Here is a 21,735-nt window from a genome sequence, read left to right as displayed (position 1 = left end):
TGAACACACAACACCCAGTCATCATGAGGCAGACAAAATCCCTAACCCCGCCGGGAATCTAACCCGGACTCCGTGGGCCGGAAGCGATAACACTACAGCAAGACCATGAGCTGCGGACAATTCATGAGAGACTGGTGGGGACGGACAGACGGACGTGCGCACGTGCGCGCTCGCCCTCACACACACACACACACACACACACACACACACACACACACACACACACACACACACACACACACACTTGATTTGAGTGCTAGGTGAATAGTTGGCTCTCCTTATGTTTTTGTTTCCTGCTTATAGTTTGTAGTACCATCATAAAACACAAATTTTAATATTCTTAGAAAATTTTTAATATTCAAACGTCAAATTTACAGTACGAAATACGCTGCCTCAAACTTCTGGCAATAATGTAACTGCAGCTGTATAATAAGGCAAAGCACTACAAATTACATCAAAACTGGATATACTACCAACAAGTAATATAAAATAATGACACTAAGTCTTTTGCGAGGATTCACAGCCATTGACAAAACTAAAGTACCATATCTATGACAAGTTTAAAATTGTAAATATACAGTATAAAAAGAACATAACATTAAAGAGTTGAATATACAGAGTAACTATTTGTTCAAATTTTTGTTTTAATAAAATAATTGTAAAATTTTAGGCATTTAACAGAGGCACCACAAATCTAGCTAAATCAATCACATCTGAAGGCACAAAACAACTGACACATCTGGTACACTTACTTAAACTGCAGAAACTATCCTCATGCTTAATAACACAATGTTTCAAGCTCTGAATAGTTTAACAAGAATATATGCTTTAAACAAAACTTCATAACAAATCTCAGATTCTTCTCTTCAAAAATTGAAACATTAAGAGTAATTATTACCTGAGATTGACAATAAGCATCATTTCAGATATGTCTCATCAAACACCACACACAAAGATAGTCACTGAGTATAGGCCATTACTAAGTTACAAACTTGTTCCTGGCATTTCTAAGAAACTACAGCTTTTCATAAAAATCAGTCTCAGAGCTATAGTATTAAATACAACATATAAAAAAATTAATAAAAAATTGATCCCAACAGTAATCAGACACTTGTCAAATTATTGTTTACAAGCAGTGAGTATTATGTACGAGGATAACATGTATCAGCTGTGCAGATGTCAAATATATTTGTTTCTATACACAGAATTTTTATTTGCATCATCATTCACACACAAGGCTCAATAGCAAAGCACCCTTCAAACAATTGCATTTGCACAGATTTATGAAATGTATTACTATTAACAGAAGGTTTACTAAACTAAGCACTTCTCTACAGGCCGGCAGAGATAACATATACAATTATTGGTAGTGTAGTGCATTTAGAAATCACACACACACACACACACACACACACACACACACACACACACACACACACACACACACCTAACAGATTCAAAATTTTCATAAAAAAGTACCACCAAGGAGATGACTCCTGGGCTCTTTTTCACATAACACCTTCTATACATACAAGGCAAGTGAGAACTAGATTTTTTATCTTACTTCAATTTATGATTGCACAATATTTTACACTTTTTCATGAGATATGATTATGTTCTATCCTACTTCTGTAAAGACTGCATGGAGATTCCTGAATTTATCTGCCAACATTTTAACACTGGCAATTTCTCTAACACTGACAGCACATCAAGCCGCAATCTTCACTGTGCTCATTTAAGACTGTTACACAAATCTCTGTCATGTCATAGGCCTCTACTATGGTTTTTTAAAACACAATTTACCCACACTTGATCATTTAAATATGATACTGCATGTCAGTTCCTACATCATCTTGTTACATAATGTAAAATTTGTGTACAAAAGAAAATGTACAATAATGTTCATATTAATTACTATTTTGTGTCACGCATTTTTGATTAAGTTGCCTCCATCTCAGTTCAGATGGTTCTGTGATGACAAGTACATTTCCATCAGGATTATCCATTAACATTCAAACCAGTCACTTCATAACATTTAAATTCACATGCACTAGTAACACAGCATCACACAGTAGTGGACAGTAAAATAATGTGTTCGTATCTATTCAAATGACATCAGGTTGGCAGGTAACGGCTTTTCCTTGGTTCCTTGGGCTGCCTGATGTAGATGGCGAGACCACTGCTGGGCAGCAGAGCGGCTGCCAGCTTTGAACTTGTATACATTCCCTGAAACACAACAATAAGAATACACTGAAGATCAGGATCACAGCATTCTTTGTGCGATATTAAATGAATTGTTACTTATTTGCAGTATATAAATGTCATTCCCAAAATGTCTCATTCCTCAACAGTCTCTACAACCTTTTAACTGTGTCCACTTTATGCCAAATAATGACAAACAAAAATATCAAAAGCAGGTGTACGTATTGTGCTCTCACAATATGATTTTATAAATAAAAATTTTACCCAATAGAAAAAGGTGTAAAGAGAATGTAAACAGGGAAAATAGAATTTACAGAAAATTGTAATTGGACAAGATTGGAAAAGAAGAAATACACATTTCAAATTGCATGAAAAGGAAAATAGCATTCCAAATTTGTGAAATTCACATTGGAACAGATGGGCTGGGCTGTAGATATTTACAGAATGCACAACTCCACACACCAAAAGAAATTAAACAGCACAATTCTAGCACACTGGATCACCAATCACAGCTGTCAATTATAAATTTAACCAATCACCAGAAATTTTATATCCACCAAGTTGTACATCAGTCCCAGGTAATTGCATTGATGAATTAAAGTCACCCAACCCAGTTGACATAATGCCTCTCTGAACACCATGTGACCACTGGTATAGGAACTAGACCTAAGCACAATGAGAAACTCCGACAGGAGAGTACTGCAAATGTTAGAATAAGGAAAGGTTCTCATAAAAGAATAATTAAAAATAATGTAAGTATATTTCGTCAAAATATTGGGAGTTTAAAGAATAAAATAGATGAGCTTCTGGTTTGTTTAGAAGATTTAGAAGCTGAGGATGAAATAGATATATTATCCCTGTCTGAGCATCACATTGTTACTGATATGGATAAGGTAAATGTAAGAGGATATAAGCTCTCTGCATAGGTAATTAGAGAAAATATGGAGAAAGGAGGAGTTGCCATGTATGTCAAAAGTTATCATTGTGCAAAAAGTATAGAAACAAAAAAGTTATGTGTAGAGAAACATATAGAAGCATGTGCCTGTGAGCTTAAATTAAATAAAGACACATTTATAATTGTAACTGTATATAGGCCCCCATTGGGAAATTTTCATCTATTTCTGAAAAATTTGGACTCCTTGTTGCGCTATCTGTCAGACGGGGGGAAGCAAATTATTATTTGTGGGGACTTCAATGTGGGATTCTCTGAAAAAGGGTAATAGGAAAAATGACCTTGAAGTATTACTCAGTTCTTTCAATTTGACACCCATTATTGATTTTCCTACTCAGGTGGTAAAGGATAGCAGCTCACTGATGGATAACTTCTTTATAGACCAAGATAAGTTTAACCAGAGAAATGCTCAGCCTGTTGAGAATGGTCTTTCTGATAATGGTTCACAGCTAGTTACAATATATGACATAGCTCCATTCAACAGTACTAAACAGTCCTCCAAAGTAGTACGTTCTGTCAACGATTTAACAATTGCAAATTTCAGGGAAAGCCTACAGCAGTTAGACTGGGATGAGGTATACCGTGAACCTGATGGAAATTTAAAATATAATTTATTTCATGACACTTTTGTTAATGCATTTGAAAACTGCTTCCCCAAGAAAATAGTTAAATATACTCTTAAGAAACCATGTAACAAACCATGGCTCACTAAGGGTATAAAAATATCTTGTAACCGGAAAAGGGAAACGTATCTGACAGCAAGAAAGAGTAGTGACCCAGAAACTATCAAACATTATAAAAACTACTGTGCGATATTAAGAAAAGTTATTAAAAAAATCCCGAAGTATGTGTATCATGTCTGAAATCAGCAACTCTGATGATAAAATTAAAACAATTTGGAATATTATTAAAAGAGAAACAGGTCAACCAAGAGCACAGGAAGACAGTATTACCATCAAATTGAATGAAAATTTTATGAACAAAAAGTCAGAAGCTGAAAATATTTTTAATAATCATTTTCTAAATGTTGTGGATATAGTAGGGTCCAGGTGATCATTAGAAGATGCTAGGTAGTTAATGCAATTTGATACAATTGAAATCTCACCCACTTCTCCCTCTGAAATTAGTAAATAATAAACTTGCTTGAAAGCAAAAACTCACATGGAATTGATGGCATTTCCAGCAAAATACTAAAAGCTTGTTCTCAACAGATAAGTAAGATTCTCAGCCACCTGTGCAATAGCTCTCTGGAACAGGGCATTTTCCCTGATAGACTGAAATATGCTATTGTTACACCTTTGCATAAAAAAGGGGGATAGATCTGATGTCACCAATTACTGTCCAATCTCTCTTCTAACAGCTTTATCCCAAATTTTTGAGAAAGTAATGTATTCAAGAGTAGCTTCACATATCTGTAAAAATGAAGTACTAACAAAATGTCAGTTTGGATTCCAGAAAGGCTTTTCAACAGAAAATGCCATATATGCTTTCACCAATCAAATTTTGAATGATCTGAATAACTGAACACCACCCATTGGGATTTTTTGTGATCTCTCAAAGGCTTTTGATTGTGTAAATCCTGAAATTCTGCTAGACAAGCTCAAGTATTGTGGCATGAGCGGGACAGTGCACAAATGGTTTAATTCGTACCTAACTGAAAGAGTGCAGAAAGTTGAAATAAGCAGTTCTCATAATATGCAAATATCAGCACATTCCTCAAACTGGGGAACTATCAAGAATGGGGTTCCACAAGGGGTGGTCTTGGGTCCTTTGTTGTTCTTAATATATATATATTAATGACTTGCCATTCTATATTCATGAAGAGGCAAAGTTAGTTCTCTTTGCTGATGATACAAGTATAGTAATCACACCTGACAAACAAGAATTAACTGATGAAATTGTCAATAATGTCTTTCAGAAAATTACTAAATGGTTCCTTGTAAACAGACTGACTGAATTTCAATAAGACACAGTACATACACTTCCGCACAGTAAATGGGATGATGCCATTAATAAATATAGACCTTAATCAGAAGCACACAGCTAAGGTAGAATATTCAAAATTTTTAGGTGTGTCCATTGATGAGAGATTAAATTGGAAGAAACACATTGATGATCTGCTGAAACGTTTGAGTTCAGCTACTTATGCAATAAGGGTCATTGCAAATTTTGGTGATAAACATCTTAGTAAATTAGCTTACTACACCTATTTCCACTCATTGCTGGCATATAGCATCATATTTTGGGGTAATTCATCACTGAGGAATAAAGTATTTATTGCACAAAAGTGTGTAATCAGAATAATAGCTGGAGTCCACCCAAGATCATCCTGCAGACATTTATTTAAGGATCTAGGGATATTCACAGTAGCTTCTCAGTATATATACATTCTTATGAAATTAGTTATTAACAACCAAACCCAATTCAAAAGTAATAGTAGTGTGCATAACTACAATACAAGGAGAAAGGATGATCTTCACTATCCAAGATTAAATCTAACTTTGGCACAGAAAGGTGTGAATTATACTGCCACTAAAGTCTTTGGTCACTTACCAAATACTATCAAAAGTCTGACAGATAACCAACAAGTATTTCAGAAGAAATTAAAAGAATTTCTGAATAACAACTACTCCTACTCCATAGAGGAATTTTTAGATATAAATTAAGAAAGAAAAAAACCAAAACAAACAAAAATTATAAAAAAATTAAGAAGTTGTTATATTAACTTAATTATGTTGTTAAATTAACTTAATTATGTCTTGTATTGGAAAATTTGACTCGTTCCACATCATTACGAAATATCGTATTCATGATCCATGGAACTAGTATTAATCTAATCTAATGCACCCAACGTAAGTACACAAAGATAAAAACAGAACCCCACCTTTCTTCTCCCCTGAAGAAAGAACTTTAGCTGAAAATGTAGGAATACTGTTACTTTCATGAACTGAAGTTGCACCTACTGAGGGTATGTAATGGTCACTCGCCTGTTTCTGTATTTGATAGTTAATATACTGTTTGTCAAACACAAACAAGATTATAAAAAGTGAGAAACATAATTTTTACTTTTACATAATTCTTGAATATTCACATGCAACTCACCTTTTTCATGGTCTGTAAGCTGAAAAACATCTTGTTGGAATGGATTGTCACCCAGCACAACTGACCACCCATCAACAGATACCATTTTACAAGGTTCTCCTTTGAAGTCTGATCTCTCACTTCTGTAAAAAAAAAAAAAATGGGAATTTACAAATCAATCATGAAGCTAGTATGAAAGTTAAAGATCTTCTGCATTTGTGAGCACAAACAAAACAGGATACAGAGGTGAATTACACAAACTTGTTGCTACTGACATCTAAATTAACAGGATTTGCTACCATGTTACAAGAGTTTTTCAATAAATGTAAAGCTTATCTATGCCACACATATAATTAAAACTGAGTGCAGATTTCGGTTTGATTTAACTCTGAACTGCAATTCATTTATTGGTACATTGTATTAACAGAGCATAAATTACGTGCATTTCTTAATACTTCATACCAGTTACCAGTGAGAGGTGAGGATTTGCAAACCCATCAAAAGAAAGCTAAGATACTGTTTCTTTTATCCATTATGGATATTGTAGAACACAGTGATTGTACATTAACTGAATATAAATACAGCTAACTGCACCAATCTGATATGAAATATTTGTTTATTTCCATTAATTAGTTTTTGAGTTGTTTTAGTCTTATCTTTAGATACGGCATGCAGAAGTTACATATTCATGTTATTAGTGCAGTTCTGGAAAAAATACATGTTAGTTGTACACTTTATCAAAAACAAACGTCTTTATAATAGTAACTACATTTTCACGAGTGCTTGGCAGAACATGATAATTTTAAACAGGAAACACTTCATAATCTCCTGAAAATTATATCTGGTCTCTAACACTAGCTTTTCCCTTCTTACCTCAATGTCCTAGAAAGTTGAAAGCCAGTTCATGACCAAAGAAATATAATTTTGCAAAACATTAGAAGTGTTTCCTATTTGATATTCAAATGTTTTTACTTACAACCCATACTTCCAATACTGCTGCAGTAAGTAAATAAATTCATTTTTTGACAACTTCACATATAACTTTCTGTTACCGAGGAGAAACCTCTAGCACCCAGCATCATGCTGCAAACATGAAAAGGTAACTTCTACAGTGTAGGAAAAGACAGATTGCTATTTACCATAAAGAAGACACATTAAGTTGCAGACAGGCAACAATTAAATGACACCTACACAAAGCTTTCAGCAAGCTTACTTGTGTGTATGAATGGTGTGTGTTTCCCTTTTGTTGATGAAGGCTGTTGCTGGATGCTTTGTGTGTGTTAATTGTGGCTGTCTGCAACTTAACATGTCTTCTTTACAGTAAGTAGCAATCTATCTTTTCCTACATTGTTGACATTCCTACCTGGAGTTTCCATTGGCTGAAAATGTAACTTTTGAATGTCTCTTATGAAGGGTAGTCTGAAAAGGCTCAAAAACTAATTCATGGAAACAAAGAAATATTTCGTAAGTGGCCAGTCTGTATAATTATATAGACTGACTGTATTCAGACTGTAATATAGTTATCATTTGTAGACTAGGTCAAGCTATCTTCAGTTTGTCCTGGTTATCTATGAATGGGCAATTCAGAATCTCTGAACAAAGTAGATACAATGTTTTTAAGTACTTATTAAATGTGACTTTACATATTCTGCCTCTCTCTCTCTCTCTCTCTCTTTTTTTTTGTAAAAGAAATAAATTACTGCTCTTTTTGTGTTCCCTTTTGGTATCAACCCTTCATGTCCTTTCACTTTCTTTCATATGCTATATATTTTGTGAGTAATAGTGTCATGCTTGTTCAACAAGTACTAAAGTAATAAGACCCCAGTTTTTGATATTGACACACAATTATTAGTTTTCTGTATTTCCAGAACAACAGTAAAGTGATTAATAAAACTAATATTTTCAAATCTATTTCAATGTTCTTATTTTGCGTATTCTGACATGCAGCATATTGGTTAAATTTACTTACAAAAATTATCTATTTTTGAAAATATAATGTAAATAATGACCTGGGGTATTTACAAATGTCTGTGTGTGTGTGTGTGTGTGTGTGTGTGTGTGTGTGTGTGTGTGTACGTACCTGTCCTTTTTCCCCCCCTAAGGTAAGTCTTTCCGTTCCCGGGATTGGAATGACTCCTTACCCTCTCCCTTAAAAACCACATCCTTTCGTCTTTCCCTCTACTTCCCTCTTTCCTCATGAAGCAGCTGTTGGTTGCGAAAGCTTGAAATTTTGTGTGTGTGTGTGTGTGTGTGTGTGTGTGTTTGTCTATCAACATTCCAAAGCTTTTGTTTGGTAAGTTACATCATCTTTGTTTTTAGATATATTTTTACCACGTGGAATGTTTCCCTCTATTATATCCATATCAAATAATGTAATTGGATAGATAATCTACTTGCCAAGTGGCAGCAGGAGAACACACACATAAAGGTATTTAAATCTGCAAGCTTGTGGAGCCAGTGGCTCCTCCTCCTGACAAAGGTTGAAGGTAGAGATAGAGTTGTATAGGAAAAGGACCGGAGTGGTTTAGAAAATGGGGAGTCCCCTGACCTGGAGTTCTAGGCAACTTTTCCAAACTATCCCGATTTCAGAAGTTTCACCAGTCCTTTTCCTTCACCCATTTTCCTTTCTCTTCTGGCCTTCTGGAAGAAGGCGACACTGGCTCCAAAATTTGCTCTCCTGCTAACACTTGGTAGGTAGATTTTTTATTTGTCCAATTACATCATAATTATATTTACTTTTATTCAGTTTGCTTTTTGCTTTTCTTTATGTATCCTCCTTCTTAAACTGAACAAATGGAATATTAATATAAGGCAAGAATACCATTAGCCACACATTCTCCTCCAAGTGACTGAATCCCTCAAATGCATCAATGATGCAAACTATCTAACAACTTGTACGATCCCAGACCAACATTGAAGCACCATTACTTAAAAGTAATTCTAGTACCAAGGGTGATTTAGTTTAATACAATAACAGCACATTCTTACCCTTTAAATGATTTAGGAGGGTAATACACGAGGGAGTTTGACCACAACTGAACCCAGTAACGCTGCCACGATGAGACAGCTGGCTTCCGACCATCCTTTAACACAGTTTTTCGCCTGAGGCAACCTTGTATTGTGTAATGAGATCCAGCTTCCTGGCAGAACTCATCAGAATCTGTTGACACTATAGACCTGAAATTGAAGAACTTTAATGAACTTTTCAAGAAAGTTAACTGCTAAGTAACACTAAATGTTCAAACAAATGAAGAAATTGTTTCTTATCAAATAATGAATATCATTGCTACATTATCAGTATCAGTGTATAATTTTGTCCACGACAGCCCATGTAACTTAATATTCAAAATAATCTTCATAGATATTAAACATGAATTACAGTAAAATCTGTTTTAATTGCTTAATGTGTTTCATGGTTCATACTTCCAAAACTTGTAAATTGTGCTTCTATCAATACAGAAATCTTCAGTACAAAATATCTACTCAGTTTCACCCACTTGAAAGAGACTTCCTCCGCATGATCACTGATTTGGCACAATATGATAAAGTACTTGCTTTGAATAAACCAATGATTCATTATGACATTATTAGCATGGCACTGCACTTTTACTACTAAAACAAGCTCTAAATGTCTATCACAAGGAAAAGTAGAAAGTGAGTACTAACTATATTCTATATCAATGAGGGTGTCTACCAGGTGCAAAGACATGAACAGATAGCGTATGAAGTGTGTATGTCAGACTTCTTGCAACTCTCTGGCTTTGATTTCTGGGAAGTAGACAGTACTACACTACCACGATCTCAATAATGTTTAACAAAATCTGGATGCATACCATTATTGTTTCATTGGTAAGTCACTTAATTCCACTGTCAGGAACTGGGCATTTTAGCTCCAGTCTCAATTTTTTGTTTTTAAGCAATAAGTAATTTCATGAGGACTTAATTTACTGGGAAGTTTTGTTTTTATTATGACAGTAAACAGTGCTTTCCTGTGAAAGTCCCAGTAACCAACGAATTTTGTTTAATGCCTTAACATTCGCATAAGTAACTCTGTTTTTGTTTTTCATTTTTTGCACTCACGGAATTTAACTGTGGAAACGATGTTCGCTAAAACTCAGTTTTAACAAACACCACATTGTCTTCTAAACTTACAATCCACTCCAGACTCAGGTGTGGCACAGAAACTGATTTTTCTTTTAAGATGTCAATATTTATTAATTCTGGTGTCACTCACCCACATCTATGCAGTAATGTTTGACCTTCTTCATCTTCCAAGTCTACCTCCTTGTGGCAGCCATTGCCTTTAGGTGACTGTTGTTGCTGCTGTTGCTGTTGCTGCTGCTGCTGCTGTTGTTGAAGCTGTTCCTCAATGACAGAATCATCAAGGAGATTTCTTGATTTCAGTGCTATGTCCTCATCTTCACTGAATGGTATCCCATGTGACTGTTTGTTGAAGATGCTGAAACAACCGAACAATAGTGTTATAGCACTACTTAGATTCTATTTTAAATGACTACTTGTGTCATGAAAAACCTTCCATTGTATGTAATTACATGTTTCAACAAACATTATTGCAACTTTTCCTGCAGTTCCGACAAGTATATCACTAGCCGTTATCCCTGCATACAGTGTCTTTCATTAATGATACAAAATCATTATGGCTGTACTAGGTGTCCATTACAAAATGATGTAGTCCCCTACTCAGTTCGTAGATATTTCTTAAGCAAATTATTGTGTTGTGTTCTATTTCGTCTTTACTCAGAAGGAACAATAAAAACTGATGCAGTCACTTTATGTAACTTTCAAAGTTAAAATATTAATAAATCATTAATGGTGCATTTTCGGATGTTCTGCTGAGTTGTTGTTTTCACTTCACCCACAGTATTTCATGGACCGACACAGGCATTTTTTTTTTTTTTTCAAATGTTGCAAGTTTTGCTGTTAGGTGTACTCACTGCCTGGGCTCCAACTTTACAGTGAACTATTGTTTGTCTCGTGCCACTATTTATAGCCAATTTCTATTTGCGATGGCCAATACATCCTTTAATGCTCTCTTATTTCAATTTTATGCACAATACATGATTAGTATATGGCCAACACATTTGTGTTGTGGTCACATGCAACAGAAAAGCTTTAAGGGTTCCAGGAACATCCAGACTTTATCCACTGTAATATAAAAACACAAATTCTCTCAGTGTTTTCCAGCTCTGGTGGATACAACAGATGGTGAGTTTTTAATACATTGAATTCCAAACCCCAAGTTTTATTTAAATTTGTAACTTTTGTCCCTATTTATTAGGTTTTCTGACAACATCATTTTGGTTGTCTTCTGAATTATATTGTCCCAGAAACAGCATTTGCGCCACAATACTAGTCTCATCATATTTCGTATCATGATCATATTTCAGGCAGTGCTCAGTACCAGCCGATTTGCTTCATTGTTTTAGTCGAGTGTGTCGCTGATGTTTCTTGTATCTTCCTTCCACTGGTCTGACAATCTGCCCCCATATAAAACAGGAGAGCATCTTTATTATTATGAAGAATGCTTTTTGTGTTAGTTGAATGGAGTAGAATACACTGGATGCCATGCTTCTGTAGATGTCTACCAATTTTTCTGGATATTCGGCCAGCATAAGGTATCCAAGTAAGTTTTAGCTTCTCTTCCTCAGTACAAGCCTCAAACTTTTTCTTAGGCATTATTAATTTTTACTGTACCACACAATCAATCTGATGATCTGACTACCCAATCCTTCTGAACATTTACAGATAAATTTTGTAATTCTTTGGCAATGCGTGCTCTGTCTGAAAGTGTTCAAACTCTATGGCCTATAGTCTCTGGCACCAAATTTCTTTGTGACAGATGGCGATGGCTCGAGAAGTGGACACAGAGGTCAGTTATCCTGAAGTTTTCCATATACAGCTTGACCCAGGGATCCATTGAGTCTTAACAAACATATCAAGAAAGGCTTTTTTTTTTAAAAAAAAAGAAGATCCATCATGAATTTTACATTACAGGAATAGAGTTTAAATGCTCCTGGAATCCTTTAAGCTTTTCCACTTCATGTGACCCCGACACAAATGTGCTGTCCATATTGATCACATATTGTGCGTGAAATTGAAACAACATAATTGTTGGGTTCAAATTAATGATGATGTAAATAAAATAGAAAGAAACTTCCACATGGGAAATATATTAAAAACAAAGATTCCAAGACTTACCAAGCGGGAAAGCGCCGGCAGACAGGCACATGAACAAAACACACAAACACACACACGGAATTACTACCGATGGTTGCTTCTTCAGGAAGGAGAGGGAAAGACGAAAGGATGTGGGTTTTAAGGGAGAGGGTAAGGAGTCATTCCAATCCCGGGAGCGGAAAGACTTCCCTTAGGGGAAAAAAAGGACAGGTGCGCGCACACACACACACACACACACACACACACACACACACACACACACACACACACACACCCATCCGCACATACACACATGTGTGTGTGTGTGTGTGTGTGTGTGTGTGTGTGTGTGTGTGTGTGTGTGTGTGTGTGTGCGCACGCGTGCGCGCGAGTGTACACCTGTCCTTTTTTTCCCCTAAGGGAAGTCTTTCCGCTCCCGGGATTGGAATGACTCCTTACCCTCTCCCTTAAAACTCACATCCTTTCGTCTTTCCCTCTCCTTCCTGAAGAAGCAACCATCGGTTGTGAAAGCTAGTAATTCTGTGTGTGTGTTTGTGTGTTTTGTTCATGTGCCTGTCTGCCGGCGCTTTCCCGCTTGGTAAGTCTTGGAATCTTTGTTTTTAATATAAATTGAAACAACAGCTTAACAGGACACACAGAAGCACACCATTAATATATCATGTCCAGAAAGATTAACAAACATCCATAATAAATGTGTAGATTAGGAATACATTCAAGAATTATTCTTAACAATTCATGACTGCTACAACTTCCCATGCACACAAGCATGCACCATGCAGAAAACAAACACCAACAATGATGTAAACAACAAAAGCGGACTCATAAAAATGGCAACAAAAATGAATTCAAATGGCTGTGGACATAGAAGCCACCATATTTGACTAAATGAGAAACTGTCAATGGATGGATTATGAAGAATGAAAACAACTAACATCATCTACAATTGTTACAGTAATAGCAATGGGTGAGAGGTGCTTAGTGATAAAACAGCTATCATTCAAAATATTTCCATGAATGTATGGGAATGAAACAGTAATTGTTTGTCGTGAGTAAAAACAATATATTATTTCATTTTCACTAAGCCAGAAGGACAATGACAATGGTCGCATTTTAAGACAATATGAAAATACCCTGCTACTGGCTATATACAGATTCCTTTGACCTTTATCTTTTGACAACAGAGGCAGGGATCGAGAGTTGATTTAAAAGGTAAATTAAAATCCTCGTTTCCAGTTTCCTGAAAGAGTGATTAAGAGAGAATACACACAATTTAGCACATAATGAGTCACTAGGTATGGCCTGGTACAGAATGAGTCACTAGAAATGGCCATAGAATGTAAAAAGCATGAAAAAATTACCTACTCATATTTACTGAGCTGTATCATAAGCAATCTATGATGCAATGGCATCTCTGTTACACAGTATCATGCAGAAGCAAACAAATGTACGAGGCATAAATGTGGGCAAAGAGATGTGCAGTACGAAATGTGACACAGACAAGATGGGCCGAGCAAAAACTCACCCACTAGGAACCCAGCCTGTCAGCTGATGTTGCTGTTTGTGGAAGTTACGAGGAAGGCTTGTGCTACGGAATCTGGTGAACAGATGACACACCTTCACTCAAGAGGAACTGCATTTAAGTATAGCACAATTGTTACTAAGGAAAGTTATTCAAATGACAACTAGACACAAGATACTTAATTTTCAAACACCTCTTTCTTAGAACTAAAAGAAAGTCTTGTCCTATGGAGCATATGAGTGAATAAATCAGACTGTAAAGCCACCTCTAGAAACGTGTAAATAAAAACGAGAGAATGCATCTCATGCATCACACATATGCAAGTCACACTGTAAAGATGAGTTAAAGCAGATTCAAAAAATGTTTATGAAAATAAATACAAGCCAAAAATTAAGTTAATTAAGCACATGACAAACATTTAGATTGGGTACACAAAATTTGAGGCCTAACTGTTCCCTTTTCACAATCATTTGACTGTGTGATATATTGAAATTATAATTCTAACTTGCTATTAGAGAGGGAATAAGAACACATTGCTAATACTAAGTTCAAATTAACATCTCAGTGCTAGTCATTAAGTTAATAAATAAGAGTGAATAAATACCAATTAGCTCTATTTTTCCACTTTTCCCCTACGAAGGAAATAAAAAAAAAAACCTTATGTGTCACAGTAACAACTGTTTTTTGTCATGGTAGACTACATGTAGCCATGCTTATTTCGATTAGTATTTGGAATGTGTCCATCTTCCTATCTTTGCATGTCAAGTTACTGAATATCCAACTGATATGTACCACCTTGTCACATTAATGTGACCTGTGGCCAGAGGTGCACCTCAGTTGCCTTGACACCTGTTTTGGATAGTGCCATTTTGCCATGCACAATATACTTTAACCACGGCAGTAGGTGAACACTTTACAAAATTAGACATTTCGGAAATGCTTCCCACTTTTGGCCTTAAAGCTAGTGAATATACCCTTTTGAACATCAGATTAATCACTCCATTTCCACATTACGACAATGACTGCACCCAGAATGAGAGTTTCACTCTGCAGCTGAGTGTGCGCTGATGTGAAACTTCGTGGCAGATTAAAACTGTGTCCCTGACCGAGACTCGAACTTGGGACCTTCGCCTTTCGCAGGCAAGTGCTCTACCATCTGGGCTACCGAAGCACGACTCACGCCTGGTCCTCACAGCTTTACTTCTGCCAGTATCTCGTCTCCGCAAAAGGCAAAGGTCCCGAGTTCGAGTCTTGGTCGGGCACACAGTTTTCATCTGCCAAGAAGTTTCAATGACTGCACCGTTGTTCATGTCCCCTCATACACCCTCCACTGATAGTGCTGCCACCTACCCTCTAAACGTGGTTACCACACATTGATGTCGAATGTATGTGGTGGTCACATTAATGTGACTGGACTGTGTGCTTCACAGTTAACTAATACATGAATATATTGCCAATATTCAGTACTGTTCACCTTGGTTTGTTTTACTTTTGTTATGATGCCACTTCTTCTTCTAAGTGTTTTTACTCTCATTTATATTGATGGTATCATCTGTAAACCTGGCCATTGGAACTGTGATAGACACATACACAGCACGATTTTTCAGTGATTTTTCCCTTTATTTGCCTGGTGCTAAATGCTACCCGGTTTGGTTTTATCGTCATATCTATTTGTCAGTGAGTGTCAAGCAGCTAACACACACACACACACACACACACACACACACACACACACACACACACACACGGGGAGGGGGGGAGAGGGTGTGTGTGTGTGTGTGTGTGTGTGTGTGTGTGTGTGTGTGTGTGTGTGTGTGTGTGTGTGTGTGTGTTTTAAGAGACAAATTAGGTGATTTATAAAAGTAACACAAATGTCCTTTAAAGTAATACTACGGATCACAATTAGAAACAACTAAAACAAATAAAATTGTACAGATATTACTTTGTATTTTTAATCTCACTGTGTGTAAACATGCATGCATTTATAATATAGATGCTAGGTGGGCATTACTGGTTAAGGAGACAATGTGGATACGGATGAATAACAGAGTACAGAAAAAACTGGAATATTTACTTTGCAGCAGGTTATTCAGATACCGTTCTCCTGCATTTCTCTGTGGGTTTCAATGCTCTTATCAGCAATGCCATACATGCATACCTAATAGGTCCCTTAACAACTTCAACATGCCATAACCATTCTTTCACTCCCTTCCAAACTGTCCAGATGCATTTTCTGTAACTTGGACTAGCTTCATGAAAATGTTTAACTGTCAATGTGGACATAAATTGATATATATGAAGTTATACACCGTAGATTGTTCACAGAAGTACAAGCCAGAGATGTTTAAATGAAACAAAAGAATCTTTGTGACTCTACAAAAGATCACCAGATCAGTGTCAAAGAGTAAAGCCACCATTAGTCATGATATTGCTCAAGTAAGGGGGGGGGGGGGGGGGGGGGGGTAGCTATTGCTAACACAAGCAACACTACTCGTGTCTTTCCCTGCCAAATATCAATGAATGTGTAACATGTATTAGCAACCTAATTCCAGTAATACCCTAATACGTGTGTACATGGATACAGAAAGGCTCCCATAAAGCAAATCCAACTGTCCGACAGCCTACATTTTTGCCTTCCCTAACAACTTTCCCCACTTTCAATCAATGAACTAACAATACCTACTCAATTTCTTTTCTGGAAATAAATTAAGCAACAAATTCATTACATACATGAACGTGATGTTCACAATTTTTAAATCAATGTTTCATGCAAAAGTAGTACTCTTACTTACTTGGTGCCAAGACTTCGACATTTGCGATGAGTGGGCACAAATTTTGATCCAGCTGCAAGCCTCAAGGAGCCTGATGACAACCCTTTAGCAGGTGAGAGGCTAAGTGAAGCCACTGCATCAGAAACTGATTCTTTGGAGCTGGATGAACTTGGAGCAGGAGATGGAGGCTCTAATTTTAGGGACAACCTGCAATTAACAGTTTACCAAAAGTGTCAACACAACCAACAAAAATTTTATTCAAGATAGATTCTATGCTCTCTTTAGAACACAACATAAAAGAAATGCTTGCAGCAGTTTGATTTGTAAAGTGTGCTAAGAGCAGACTGTGTTGGATGGTATTAGGCATTATGTAACAATTTATTAGGATTAACACCTTTTAGTTTATCCTTTCACAAGAGGACATTTACACTTGCTGCACAAATGGAAATTATCAGGAGATATAATGGCCACACTAATGGATTCTGAATGCATCAAGTGAAAGTTTAACTAAAAAGAAGGAACTTTTTTCCTTGTGGTAAGTCTTATTTCAACCTTAACTGTCTCATTGTTGTAACTTACTTAGGAAATATGATCTTTTCTTTGGTTATTTAATTGATGTTACAAACAGCAGTTACAACGCAATGCCACAAAAATGTGGAAATATTTCAGTTTGTTAAATCAAAATATTTTTTTAACATGATACTATAGAATTCTGAGTGGAATATAAACAAAAAATAACCTCTATTTGCCCATTCAACAACAGTTCAGATTTAATAATTCATAGTCTCTTATATGATATTGGTTTTTCTTTGATGTCACCCAGAAAATTTTGCAAACATTCTGTAACCCTTTCCTAGGACATGTATTGTAAATGACCTGAAAAGACCAAATGTGAAAAATGTCACAACTATTGTGCGAAATACTTACTTGTACTGATCATCCTCAACAAACTTCTGGAGCTCTTCAATGTACCTGACAGAACGTAAATAAGTCTGTATATGAGGTAGATGCACAAGAGTGGAATAGTCAGACTGCTGATAATTTGATATCACTCTAAGTATATTGTTCATCTTAAGACGGCGTTGCTCAGATTCCATGCCCCCAGAGTGAGGGTGTGCCATGTCAATATATGTAAGGTCAGTCAAAAACAATCCTGTAACAAATATAGGACACTATACTTACAGTACTAGATTTATGACAGCACACAGAACATTAGAAAAATCAGATATTAAATTAAAGCATGTAAGTATTTGCCAAGTGCATGTGAACAATACCAGAAGACTGCGTAGCTATTACAAATAAAGCATTTCTGGTGTCTACTGAGAAGTAGAATTACAAACACCAGATTCCTACTGGATCTATCAAGGCTATTTCCTGTTTATATTACACAAACAGGTGTTTAGTCTAAATAAACAGAATACAACTAAAGTGGAACTATTTACTACACTTAAGTGCTCTGGTAATAAATGTTAACTGTTAACTTTGTCATAAAACAAACAAATTTGAAATGTTGAACTGATCTTAATATATGGTATTAAAATCCCTGACTTACAAGCACTCATTCAATAACACTTTTGGGCTATTTTTATTAAGGTTTTATTAAACACATTGTGTACAGGATATGAATTAGTTAACTAAACTTATCATCAGTTGCACAGTGAGGTAAAGACGTGGTGTGCTTCCTTTACTGTATATGATATGCATAGTAAGATCATTCCACAAATGCTGCACTGACAACTGTTGGTGTGGCTGTGATATTCTTTATTATGCATATCTAGTGGTGTACCCTAATGTCGACTTCTTTCCATTTATCATTGCTGTAGTGTTGAGAGATCCATTATCCCTATCTCTTGCTTTTTACTGTCTGTTTTCCAGGAGTTTGTGCTTTGTGGGGTTGATATCGGCTACAATATGGCATCTTCAATGTAGAAGGATGTGCCTGCCAAGATGTAAGTTATTCTGTTTTGCATTTATTTTTATACACCTAGCACATTTTAGGTAGGCTGACTTGACTCCCTCTAGCCATTTGAGATTTGCGTATGCGTAGTGTTTCCACGTAAGCCGTATGTCGTACAATGCAATGGCCACAAACTTGATTTAGAATAATCTCAGGGCTATTCTTATGGATATCAGACTTAGTTTCTGTATTTCACATGTTGCACTCATCATTCTTAGTACTGTGTCTTCAGTTCACTTGAAAAGGTAAGGCATGTCACCAGCAGTGTTATTCCTAGGCATTTGTAATTTATGATTATTTCAAGTTTTTTCTCCACAGGTGAATTTGTCGCTGTTTGCCAGGCATCAACCTTTCCTGAATTTCATTGTTTTTATTTTATCCCAATTTATGACAAAGTTGTTTTCCTTGGACCATTCTTCCATTTTGTTAATGGCTTCTTGCAGGGCTCTTCTTTCTGATAGTAGGATCATTTCATCAGCATTCAGCCGAATTTCTTACTACTTCTGAATGTAACCTTTGGATCACGTCGTGTGAATACTTTAATATAATGCAGCTTTTAGTATCTCCCTGCAATATTCCAGTCATTCACTGGATTCCTTGGGAATGGGTTAATTCACCATGGATTCTGATTGTGTTTTCTCTGAGGATGCTTGCTTTGAACACGAGGACCTGACTTCCTGCAACCAGTACTGGATAAAGTTTCTCCAATACTCTATTCCCAACTGTGTACGTGTAACTTTGGGTTTAGACAGGACTTCGCTAGTAACTGGAGGAGGTTTACCCTGCTTATGTGGTTGGCCTTCCAGGAATGAATACTTCCTTATACATACATTTGGGCTATCAGCCAGTCTAAGGCACACTTAGCAGGGTTACATATCTTCATTATATTTATGTTTCTTCAGTTAATTTTAACAAAGTAAAATTTCTATTTCTTAGCTAGTAGTTTCATGTCAAGTAATACGATTATGTCCTCGAAGTTTCTGATCATCTGGTTAAGTTTATTGCAGAAGCCACAGATTTTAATGACAACGTTTATTTCCCCACTTCCCCTTCTAAACCACTTAATGGTCAAAAATTTACTTCCAAGGCAATTACTATGATGTGATCAGCAGTTGGGTAAAAGTAAATTTATATGTTTTGTTGCTACTTTCCTTGGCTATTAGCCGTAAGAACCCTGCTGACATCAAACTGATTACTGACCTCACAGCAAGTTTTTATCATGAAAGAAGCTTAGAAGTGTGCTTAACTTTTCAGATGGATCATTTCTTTGTAGTATCAACTTTCTACCTGCGAAGAATGTTGTCGCATCTGTCTACCACTATTTCACATCCTCCCCTTGTTTTATGAATTTTACCTGTCAGTATTCTTTTGCTGCCAATTTCCTTCACAAAAGTTTTCTTGATGTAGATGATTACCTTTCTTAGTTCCTGAATGTTGATCAAACATCCACCCATTTTTTGCCCTCTTTTCAGCACATCCTTGTATCAGAAGCTAGATAGTATACACTTTTTCCTTTGAGTGTCTCCGCCTCATCTTGGCAAATAGATATTTTTCTGTCTTTTGAGGGGCTAAAAATGCAAATGCAAACAGATCCTGAAAGCACACTGAAGTTGAAAGTTAACTTACCTAAGTATGGTACACAAGGCAGTTTAAGACTTTCCATATGTTCTCTTAGGTTGCTCCAATTATTTTTATCTGAAAACACCTCTGCAAGACGATCAAATGTCTGTCGTTCTTTCTTTGACAAACATGACCAAGTCTTGGTTAACCTGCAATGTAGACAACAACATCGCATAAATAAAAAGCATCTACCAAATACAAAGGATATAAATGATGTTCAACATTGACATGATAGTGGAGAGTCCTGGCCATTATCGAGACAATATTAAGGAGTAAAGGTAACTATTGCCATACAGCTGAAATTCTGAGCAGTAGATGCACATGCATCTGATCTGCTGTTAACTTCCAGGAACAGCATTTTCTGAAAGCACAGCAATTAGTTTAACCTTATTTTTATGCTTTCCTGCTGCTCAATGCCTAACTATAATGCTAGCAGTTACTTACTATTTTTTGGAAGTCAAGAAACAAAATTTCCATTAACATAATGTTTCTGCATATGAGGTCAAAGAACAGAGTATCAAAACGTTATAAAAACAATCATTAAAACAAACATTATTGGAATTACGAAAGCTTGATCATGTTTTCATAATCATTTGCAACAAAATAAAGAAAAACTACTGTGATAACTTTCTCCCACTGACCTGTAAAGTGATGCACTCTGCAGGGATGATATGATTGCAAATAGTGAGTGTAAATTGTTAAGATCATATAGTTTCTTTGCTATCCTAATAAAATGAGCAAGAACCTCGGCTCTTTGCTTTGGTGTAGTGCCATTTAAAACTTCTTGTACAGTCCAAAAACTGACCTGAAATAAAATAAAAAAGCTTATTAACATATCTTTTTTTAACAACTTTTAGATTCATGACAACAGCAAATTATATGGGCAATAAAACAAAAGTTTATTTTTTGTGTATGGGAAAAATATACATCGCGCAAAAAAAGAACCATTATACCAAAATATGAAAACCAAGAGAAAACCATCTATTTAATCATAAAATCATTGTGACATGTAGAAGCCAAAACAAATAAGCACAGTAAATTCCTATTTCCTGACAGATAAGAAAACTTAATCACATAAGGAAACTTCCATACTCATACCACCATCTAAACCATAATGCCAACTGCAAAATCTGTGAGAAGAGGGCTTGAAGTTTGGCATCTGACCTACATCAAAGTCATCAGAGATAAACCATTAGTACAACTAACAAACACAGCAGCCTTTAGGAGGGAACCTTTCAGAAAATGATCTGAAGAGGTTTAGATTCAGCACAATATCTAATAAGAAACACTGGTCAAGTATCCAACCTCTCTTGAATAAGAGCCTTGTGTTTTGACCACTGTATAACATTGTTCAATGAGTATTATATGCTTTACAAAAGCAACACATTCATAAGTGGTGTCATTAGATTACTTTATAGGCACCACTACTGCAAAA

The 21,735-nt window shown here is 36.0% G+C and overlaps 1 protein-coding gene across 7 annotated transcripts in view; it reads right to left on the bottom strand.

Annotated features, from left to right (window-relative positions):
• Positions 1–329: 329 nt before the first annotated feature.
• Positions 330–21,735, bottom strand: part of LOC126365849 (ras-specific guanine nucleotide-releasing factor RalGPS2) — a 364,573-nt gene continuing 343,167 nt past the window's right edge. For 4 of the 7 annotated variants that reach the window (XM_050008498.1, XM_050008499.1, XM_050008500.1 and 1 more), the window contains 9 exons: positions 20,942–21,105; positions 20,307–20,449; positions 17,651–17,876; positions 16,745–16,930; positions 13,956–14,027; positions 10,470–10,694; positions 9,224–9,412; positions 6,257–6,378; positions 336–2,226 (listed from right to left, as the gene is read on the bottom strand). In XM_050008498.1, coding sequence (XP_049864455.1) covers positions 2,102–2,226; positions 6,257–6,378; positions 9,224–9,412; positions 10,470–10,694; positions 13,956–14,027; positions 16,745–16,930; positions 17,651–17,876; positions 20,307–20,449; positions 20,942–21,105 — 1,452 coding nt within the window. In that variant the 3' untranslated portion in view covers positions 336–2,101. Of the gene's footprint in view, positions 2,227–6,256; positions 6,379–9,223; positions 9,413–10,469; positions 10,695–13,955; positions 14,028–16,744; positions 16,931–17,650; positions 17,877–20,306; positions 20,450–20,941; positions 21,106–21,735 lie in introns of all 7 variants that reach the window. The other 3 variants (XM_050008496.1, XM_050008501.1, XM_050008495.1) reach the window with 2 other exon arrangements.

Source organism: Schistocerca gregaria, chromosome 4 (genome assembly GCF_023897955.1).
Source record: "Schistocerca gregaria isolate iqSchGreg1 chromosome 4, iqSchGreg1.2, whole genome shotgun sequence".
Lineage (NCBI taxonomy): Eukaryota > Metazoa > Arthropoda > Insecta > Orthoptera > Acrididae > Schistocerca > Schistocerca gregaria.
Note: the sequence above shows the minus strand (reverse complement) of the source record. Positions and strands in the feature narration are given on the sequence as shown.